At 34.1% G+C, this 10,641-nt stretch overlaps 1 protein-coding gene across 18 annotated transcripts in view; it reads right to left on the reverse strand.

Annotated features, from left to right (window-relative positions):
• LOC101897554 (serine/threonine-protein kinase mig-15) overlaps window positions 1–10,641 on the reverse strand; it is a 137,253-nt gene that overhangs the window by 25,490 nt on the left and 101,122 nt on the right. For 15 of the 18 annotated variants that reach the window (XM_059129683.1, XM_059129688.1, XM_059129687.1 and 12 more), the window contains 2 exons: window positions 7,383–7,521; window positions 3,110–4,147 (listed from right to left, as the gene is read on the reverse strand). In XM_059129683.1, coding sequence (XP_058985666.1) covers window positions 3,110–4,147; window positions 7,383–7,521 — 1,177 coding nt within the window. The remainder of the gene's footprint in view (window positions 1–3,109; window positions 4,148–7,382; window positions 7,522–10,641) is intronic. The other 3 variants (XM_059129693.1, XM_059129692.1, XM_059129691.1) reach the window with 1 other exon arrangement.

Consider the following 10,641-nt stretch of genomic DNA (forward strand, 5'->3'; position numbering starts at 1 on the left):
TAAATAAACAAATATTTAAATAAAAAAACTGACAAAAATTATTTACAAAATATAACAAAACATATAAAATAGTATGTAACGTGCTTCAAAACCAAAAAAAAAAAAAAAAACAAATAGAAAAATGTTTTCAAAATAATTGGTGATTTTTTGTCATTTTTATGTGTGAGTAGTGAGTTATGAACAAAATTTACAAATGATTAGAAAAAAAAACAATAGAAAAAAAATTCTACAAAAATTAGTCAAATTAGTACAGAAACAAAAATATACATATAAATACACAAAATTAATTATTTAAATGTATTATTAGTAAAGAAAGCAATTAAAAATAATTTACACACAATGCATCAAATGGTTATTCATCGAGAAAATCTATCAGATATTTTATTATTTCGGTTTATTTGATTATATTATTGTATCTGGAAACAGTGTAAATAAATTGAGTTGAGATTTTTTTACAGTTCTTATAAGGGATCGCATAAAACTTGCGTAAATTGCAGAACCAAAGAAAATATCTGTTGTCATCTACTGGTGATCGAAGGCCCTGATGAAAATCCTATAAAAGTCTTTTCCTCAGTGCGAAACAAAATTCCTATATTTCGTAGAGTCCTTTACCAAGTCTTTTGTATAAAAAAGGTCTTGTATGGACCATATCCAGGTCATCTATAGAGAGAATATCAGAGCTCAGATTTCCTCGACTTTACTCACGAGTGAAAAATACTAGATGGGGTGCTTGAAGAGTAGAGTGGCTAAGAGATCCCGAGTGCTGCCGCTCTAAAGATTGGATATATTTATCCCAACCCATTTATACTAAATCTAACTCTAGGAAAATTTGTCGCATTTTATGAGAGTTACAATTAGTTAAAATATTTACCCTTTGTGGAGAAGGTACCACAAGAAGTGTACCGATATATCCCATATTCACATTATGCCTATGGTTGACAAAAATATTAAGATATACAAAGTTTGAAAAAATTGGAAAACTCGATTCGCTTGTTAAATTCAAAATTTTTACCCTTTGTGTTTGAGAGACCAAAAGTAGTTGTTAGAAATATTGGGATGTGTTGGTAAAAATATTGGGATGTGCGCCAAGTTTGAGAAGAATCGAATGCTCACTTCGCATTTTATGAATATCGTCATATCAAAAAGTTAAGCCCTTTTGAGGGAGATACGTACCAACCAGAGAGGTCCATTTTCTCCAATCTCCATACAAGAAAATTGGATGGTCCTTTCTCTTTCTATGAGCCAACTATTTTCTTTGAGCACCGAAATATCGACTCGAAATACCCTGATTTCGTCCAAAGATACCGATAGAACCGTTTTTTTGATGAGGCACGTATCAAATAAAATATATTAGGCTGGAGTATAAAATTTGAACTTCTGTGGATCAGTTCACCCCTGATATTGCATATCTTCTACTTCGGTCGAAATTAAATAATAACAGTAGTGTATACTAAGTTTTGGACGACGTCGGATATTCCCTTCGACAGTTATCATGCGCACCAATCAGACAAAAGGGCAATGCTAGATAGACTCCAAATGCCCTGAATTTCGTCCAAAGAGACCTAGGGTCTAAAATCGTTATTTTGATAAGGAACATTTTGGCCGTATCAAATGATATATGCCGCCTTTGTAGCCATAAGGCGGCTAAGGGTATAATAACGGTATAAGAATTAAGAATAAGAATTTTTCTTTCCGTAATCGAAAACGAGTAAAGCATACTCGCTCTTATTTGAGAATCAATAGACAATTTTGACCTTTTATGGGGGAGGTACTAAAAGGAGTGTATGAATATTGTCCATTTCCGAAATCGATCGATGTAGAAGATGAAAGAAATCGGATACTCCTTTCGATAGTTAGCGTGCGTACCAGTCAGATGGACCCATCTGAATGTCCTAAAACGAATTTCGTCCTGTAGCTCCAAGGTTGAGCATATAATAACGGTATGACAAAACCGAATGAATACTGCTCGATTTCGAATGAATTTTACTCCCACTCGAAAAAGAGCAAAGTATAACCGCTCTTATTTAAGTGACATAGAAAAATAAAAATATTCTCATTTTTTACTTACACAGGAGTACTCCCGCTGTAATTGGAGAAGAGTTCACTCCCTATTCGAATTCGAACGAGCATTTCTTAGCTCTGAATTTTAATTTTTTTTGTTTCGTGAAGGTTTTTTGGTTTATAGCTAATTCCTTTGCAAATATTCCGTCTTTCGTAGACCTCACACAGAGGTCTAAAAGTCTAAGGTCTAAAATCGTTTTTTCGTATTCTCTGTGGCCCCAATGTTTTTTTTTTACTCACACAGGAATACCCTCGCTCCGAGTAGAAAGGTTTCACTCTCTACTCGACTTCGAACGAGAATTTCTGAGTTCTGATTTTTGCAATTTTTTGTCTCGTGCAGCGGTCCCATGCAGGTATTCACCTTATAAAGATCAGAGAGTATAATAACGGTATTACAAAACCGAATTAATTTGATCATATACAGATTTATGTTTTTCGAAGAAAATATACAGGTCTTCTGTCCGATCAACATAAGACCATATGCAATGCTTTCTTCCATGGTACTTTATAAAGGTCTTCTATCCATCAAAGGCCTTTCCTCAAACTTTTTTTTACACTGTTCCACAAGAATAAATACAAGGACATACCTCCGTGTTAATTTCTGTTCAAAGCAAGACTCTTAGCGGTTAAATATTAGGGTGTATTATTTCTAAATTTCAATTTAACGGTTTTTGTGATGATAGTTTTGGATGATGGCTAGAGAGCATGTTCAGATGGTATGGGTAGACGACGACAGCGACAACTTTACGATTTTAGTTCTCTATGAATTCCAATATTAGTGTAACTTTTTGTTGGTAAGCTAAGCATTAGAGGGAACGTTAAGGCCAAACATTGGAGGGACATTTATACTAGGAATGAAAATTATCCCAAAATGTGGAAGGATGAGATACAGACAAAGTGAGAGAGAGATAGCGCTAGATAATGACAGCAAAAAATTCTATGGTTTTAGTAAGCTTTCATTTTTGAGCCTTAACTAGTGAGGACAGTGAGGTGTGTTTAAAGGGGAGATAGAGAGAGAGTGAGAGAAAGAAGCAATGTTGCTGTTTACCTGCTGCTGATGTTGTTTTTGTTGCTGTTGTACCAGTTGTTGGGCAAAAAGCTGTTGCCTGGCCGCGGAGTTTTGAAAAACAATAACCGATTCAGTCTTTTCACGACGAGGACGCAAGAAATCTAAATTACTAGTCCAGCTAGTCTTATTGGGCGCATTGGCAGTGGTCGAACCACTGGTACTTCCCGAACTTTTTGCATTGGCATTTTGTGTTGACTTATTGGCGGCGGAATTCGTCTCTTTGGCGCTCTTATTCAAATCATTTTTATTATTATTGAATATACTGTTGTTTCGGGGTATCATGGCACTGGCTCTCTGGGCTGCTGAGCCAAAAGGCGACGATTGTTGTTGTTGCTGCTGCAATAGATTTGTGTTGACCAGCACTGCTGAATGGCGTTTGGTTAAGGGGAAGAAATCCGAGTTTTCGCGCCGGAATCCGCGTATAAAGTTTTGTGGCAATTTTGAGTCGGACTCTTGCCGTTTATGCGTGGCATTGTTATTGGCACTTCTTAAGGCATTTGTGTTAGCTGGCGACGCTGACGAGGACGTCGATGATGTTGGGGAAGACTTGTTGTTGTTGTTGTTATTATTACTACTATTATTATTTGAGCCATTAGTTGAGCTCGCCTTAGTTCTACTGGAAACTGACATCATTGAGGCTCGAGTTTGATCTTTGGTCTGGGCTTGTTGAGCACCTGTCTTTATTGGCTGGAAGCCTTTGGGCGTTTGTCTTGAGCTCGGCACCTCAGCCATACTGCATCGTTGTAGTTTGCTATCGGCCTTTAGAGTACTACTATTTGAACTACTTGGCACCCGTGAAAGACTACTGGAGACACCTGTTGTAACAGCCGCTGATAAATTGTCATTTGAGCCAACCGCTCCTCCTCCTCCTCCTGCTCCACTGCTGGCACTTTGTTTTGGAAAGAATTTCTCAATATCCCATTCCCGCAAGAGAGCAACATCACGCAACTCATTTTTCGGACGATTGGCACAAGATGTCGAAGCGGATTTTTGTAAACGATTTTGATTTTCGAATTTCTAGAGTCGGGGAATTTGTTTTGAAATAATTGTTGTTATATATAGTTGTGTGTTTGAGTTTGAGGTTTTGTTTTTGCAATACGTAGAATTGAGAATATGGAGATGGAAGTAGGAAATATGTTTTTCTTATATCTATTTGGGTTTGTTTCCTTTTATTTTTGAGTCATGATTCAATATTGGGATAATTGTTGCAAGTTGTTGGTTTTGCCGACAGATGTATACCCCCCAGCCCTGAGTTATGATTATTTAAAATGTTTACCCCCCCCTTTAGCGTGGATATATATCATTTTTAGAACAGATCTTGCGTTAGCAAAAATATTTGGATGTGTGAGCTTGAAGAGAGTTGGATGCTTATTTCGCTTTCCTTTAGAGTTTTGTTTTTCAAAATATTGAACCCTATGTGGGGGAGGTAACATAAGGAATGGTGCGATCTCTACCATCTTTATAACAGATCTTATGTTGATGGAAATATTGAGATGTACCAAGGCTGAATGGAATCGGACGTTAATTTCAGGTTTTATAAGATTCATGGGTAGTCAAAATTTTGACCCTTTGTGGTACTTGATGGATGGATTTGACCCTTTGTGGACTGATATTTCACCTGACCTAGCACTGATGCAAATATTAGGATTTGCATAGTTGGAGCAAAATCGGATTATCCTTTCTCTTTCTGTGCAGTAAATTATTTTCTTTGAAAATGTTGATATTTTGTGTAGGAGGTACCAGAAGGAGTGGACCGACATTGCCCATCTCCGAACTCGATATAAGTTTGACAATTATATTACGAGTACAAAGTTTGGATTTGGTCCAAAGAGACCTAGGGTCTAAACCTGTTATTTCGATGAGGCACGTTTTGGCCGTATAAAATGATATATACCCTCCCTAGCCATATGACTGAGGGTATAATAATCGAAATACCAAATATCGGGAGAAACCGTTGTATGGGGCCTACAACAAAATACCAGATGAGGAAGTGTTCATAACTAACTATAAATACAATTTTTTTTTGCCAGGAGAAGTAGTATTCGTTACAAATTGTAAACAATTCCAACAAAACTTAGCACCATCGCACTCAGCAAGCGCCACCCGAGAATGGTTACAAAATGAAGTGTTGATCACCTCAAGCAAGAGCTTCGCCGGGAATGGCCCAAAATGCCGCAGAGTAACATTCGGACAGCGTGTGACGGTTTCATTGGCCGTTTGAAGGCCATAATTCGTGCCAAAGGTGACCAATACGAACAAATCTAAACTTATTCTAAAATTTGATGCTATTTCCGACATTTCTTTGCTTTCATGCAATAACATGTAAAAAACTTAAAAATTGTGGCAGTTTTTTGTCTCACCCTGTATATCCGTTTCTTGAACTGCAACGTCAACTACTGACCCGAGGAACAAAGCCCGACTTGGTCATCAAGGGATCACTTCCTGAACATGCATGATCAATAACCGCTTGTGCGTTTTTGTTTTAGCGTCAGAAAATGATCTTAGGAACATGCAATTCTGTAGTACCATCCTTTGTGTGGTCATTGTCGTCTGTGTTACTTAAGGACACTTCCCCTGCGTACGTTTTGGTCGATGACAGGGGTCAGGAGTGTCTACAGTCTGGTGGGGGCAGTGTTCCGAAATCTTTTCCTGGTCAAAAATTCGAAAGTTTTTAAAGGGATATTTAAATACATAGTTTTAGTATACATATAACATATTTTGGGATTCCCTTTACTTGAATATCATTAAAATTGTTCCACGGTCTCCTGAGGAACTTAAGGTCGAAGTCAAACTTTGTGAAATTTTGCGTTATTTGAAAGGGGTTTTTAATTTAACTTCACGTCTCACGGAGATGGTAAAAACAGCCACGTTTTTATTGGGAAGCCAGATAATTAATTCTAAAATCTCTTATTTCATCTATATGCAATAGCAACAATTATCCACTTCGAAAATCATGACATCACAAAGGAGATGTTTTCCATTGGAATCTAAGAGTAAATGGACCTAACTAATTATATTTTGCAAATTTTTCATGAATTTTCATTCACTTTTTTTTTTGATTAATGTTTTGAACCGCAATTATAATTGAATGTTGTTTGGCATATGAACATGAAGCTAAATATCTATGTTTGTAATGATTTTTTGTTATATAAGAAAATATACATACAAACAAATATCACAAACACACAAACATTCGGATTTCGTTTTATAAAAAAAATGTCACATTGTTGCTGCTGCTGTTGTTGTTAAGAAAAAAAAAATAGGTGTGCCAGTCAACAAGACCATATTTATATATGTATGTATATATTCACAGATGATGTGCATTAAAAAAATGCGTTTTTGTAAATTAACAGCAAACTAAGTGCAGGATATATGATATTTTAGAGAGAATATTTTTTTGTTTGTACATTTTTTTGCATTGTTATGATATTTCAAAAAATTATAGAAAAACACAAAATTTGAAATATAAATCTATATAAAATTCAATAAAAAAAAATAAAATTCACGAAAAATATTTGCAAAACAAAAGGAAAGGTGTATTTAATATTTTTACAGAGTACTCCAATTGGTAAAATGAAATAAACAACCTTTTTGGAATACCCTGTATTATTTGTTCGTATATCTTTGAATTGAATATAAAAAAAAAAGAATTTTTAACAAAATTATGTGTATAAAAGAACCGCAACCATTTAATATCGCTAGTAGTATTGTTGTTTGTTTGTAATAATAATAAAAGATATTTTATAATTTTATACAGGAAAAATAAAACGAAATTGGCTCACAAGAAACCCTGAACCCTCTATAATTTTATGTTGAAAATTTAGTTGCATTGATAACTTTAAACAAATCTATCAACAGTTTTTTTTTATTAATTGGTTAAAATTTAATTAAAAAAAATACAATATTTACTAATAATCTGTTCTGTATTATTAGAAATTTAGAAAAATATACATGTCTTAATGTTGTTTTGCGACAACATAACCACACCTTCTCGTAGTCTACAACAATACATACAAGTTAAAGATTATTATTATTATTTTTTTTTTGTTTAAGAAAAAAAGGAAAAAAATCTACCTACAAAAAGTTCACAATAAAAAATCACCAATTTCATATACGAAATAATAAAAAAACTAAACAATTGTTTCTTTTTTCCTTTGTTTACAAAATTTAAAATATTCAAAACCAAATTTGGCTATCATGGATATCAAAGACCATTTCAATTACTAAATATCAAATAAAATCTCACACTTACCCTTTTCATTATCAATGTACGATCGCCGGCTTGGTCATCATCATCTGGTGTGGGAGGTAAGGGGCGATTTGGTGGTCCACCGCTGCCATGGGTAATGGGCGTTGATGAGGAATCCTCTGATACTGGCACCAGGCCAGGCCTATATGAAAATTCAGGACTTGTTTTTATAACCAAATCATAATATACAAACAAATAACAAAAATCACAACAACAACAAGAACAAGAAAAACATAAGTAAAGTATGAGTATTTGAAAAAGAAAATTATGAAAAAAATCAAAACGCATGATATTTAAAATGAAGAAACCATCGAATGAATATAGAATGAGAAAAAAAATAGAGCAAGAGGAGAAGAGAGGAGTTATGAATTATGATTAGAGTTTTTTTTTGGAATAATTTGTTTTTTTTTTTTTTTAATATGAAAAATAGGTGAGTTTTTTTTGTATTTCTAAATCTAAACAGAGAGATCGCAGGGGGCAAATTGCTTTTATATTATTAAATGTTTAAAATATTTAACATTTAATGATATTATTTTACATCGAGGATCTGTAACTTTTTATGGAATATTTTTAATTGCATTGGTTTAACTAGGATTACCACATTAGAGTTCATTGTTTTCCCCAATAACCATTTAAAAACAAGTAAAAAACATTAAGTTCGGCCGGGCCGAACTTTTAATACCCTCCACCCAAGGGTAAAGGAAACATTAGAACCCATTATGACCCACAAATACCAATTTTTAGACATATTCGTGGGAAAATGTGGCAAAAGTCATGAAAATACCGAATATCGGGAGGTACCGCTATATCGCGCTATACAAAAACGTGGATCTATACATACAATGTTTGGCCAACGGAGCTAGAACCAATTAGGACCCACAAATACAAATTTTTAGACAAATCCGCGAAGAAAAATCATCAAAACACCGAGGTACCGTTATATGCGAGCTATACTAAAACGTGGACCTATACATGCAATGTTTCGCCACCGGAGCTAGAACCCGTGATTACCAACAAATACCAATTTTTAGACAAATCCGTAAAAAATTTAGCAAAAATCATCAAAATACCGAATATCGGGAGGTACCGTTATATGGGGACTATACCAAAGCGTGGACCTATACATGCAATGTTTCGCCACACGAACTAGGACCCATTATGACCTACAAATACCAATTTTTAGACAAAACCGTGAAAAAATGTGGCAAAAAAAATCAAGATACCGGATGTCGGGAGGTACTGTTGAATGTGGACAATACCAAAACGTGGACCGATATATCTCATTTTCAATACCAACCATTCTAAACACAATGCAAATTGTTCTGCTAAATTTTGACGCTCTACGTCAAATAATATGTGCTGTATCGAAATTGCAACAGACAGACGGACTTAGAATTTTATGTTGATTATGAATATACTTTGAATACCCTCCACCTTTTGGAATGAATTTGGCAATTCTCAATAACAATAAAATCCCTTAACAATTCTGTTAAAATCTTAAAAATACCGAATGTAGCTGTTATATTAGGGTCTATACGACGACATGGGTAACTCTTGTCATAAGCCATAGCAATATTCAAATGCGAAACTTAAAAAAAAATCGGTGAATAATGTCGCTAAAATCATCAAAATGCCGGTTATATGGGGGCTATAGAAATACGTGGACTTGCATTGACAATTATTTGTAATAGGCTGTATTATCCATTACGAACTTCAAATACCAAATTTGAAACACTATATGGACTATTTTCAATACCAAAAGTCCTGCAGATATAATATACATATGTATATACCCTCTCTGTAGCCATGTGGCTGAGGATATAAAAAGTGTAACTAAAATCTTCAAATTTGTTCAAAACGTGTTTTCGAATTCTAAATACCAAATTTGAAACAATTCCGTGACGAATGTGACTAAAATCATCCAATTTCGACTAACGGGAGGTATATTTACATGGGGTCCAAACGAAAATGTCGATCGAAACTCCATTTTTTTCAATAACAATCATCCAATGCAAAAAATTATGCCAAAGCTCTTCGGCAAAGAATGTGGGTACAGGCATCATGCAAACTGTTATAGGCTGAATATTGATTTCAACAGAGGACAGATATACGGGCGTCGTTAAATCGACTTAGGTCCGTTCTTATAACTTTACTTTATAGTCCAGTTTGGTTATCCCTTACTTAAGGAAAAGTAAAGGATAAAGTCCACACTATCGGGTTTTCATGCTTATATCTTTACTTCGAAATAAATGCATTTTCAGAGATATGACAATAAAATGAGTAATCAACGTTAAAAGATAAAGGGAAGATGGTCTGGCGTTTTGCTTATCGGACAGTTCATATTTAAATAAAACTTGTAATAACGAAAAACGATTTTTTTTGTCAGACATCATAATTTGTTTTCTATCGAAAAGACGTAATAACCGGCCTTAAGTTTGTATTCTTTATTCTTCGACGAATATTTGGAGGTGTTACAAACGCAATTATAAAAATTATTTCTATGTTTACCTGAATAAGGTGAATAATTTTTAATTTTTATATGATCCAAAGAAGAAAAGTAGCACAATCTTAGCAAATAGTTTAAAGAACATTTGCCCCATGTGATACGATTTACATATGAAACGTTGAGATGTGAATGTGATAATTTATAAATGCAGCTACGGCTTGTTCGAGCTTAATTATTATACATGTACGACTTTGTTAAATATTCAGTTAATAAAAAAAATCCATTCGAACTGTTCAAATTCAAACAGTTTCGCTTCAAATTTAATTTTAATAAAAATTTTGAAAATGTTCGTTCATTTCCGAACGGCTTGAATATATCAGTATTTCCATAACCATTATCTTGTGAAATTTTTGATTACATCTGATTAGGAATTGTGCTGCAGAAACAGATCCAATAAATTCAAAAATGAGTAAAAAAAAATTGTAAAATTAAATTAAAAGAAGAATATATCGGTCGGTTTTGCCGACAGATGTGTACTCCCAGTCTTGAGTCATAATTATTCTAACTGTTGACCTTTTATGGGGGAGGTCCCGCAGCAATTGACCAATACCATATTTGGACTACGTCATCTACTTCCTACATTTTATATGCGATATGTGCAAATTTTTGAAAATATGGAAATATGCGTGAGGTACCAGATATAGCGGTACGAAATATTCCACTTTATCTAATACAGATAAAAAAATTGGTATGTGCAAAATTTAAAGAAAATCGAACATTTATATCCAATTTTATACGAAATCATATATGCTTATT

This window comes from Musca domestica, unplaced genomic scaffold (genome assembly GCF_030504385.1).
Source record: "Musca domestica strain aabys unplaced genomic scaffold, Musca_domestica.polishedcontigs.V.1.1 66, whole genome shotgun sequence".
Lineage (NCBI taxonomy): Eukaryota > Metazoa > Arthropoda > Insecta > Diptera > Muscidae > Musca > Musca domestica.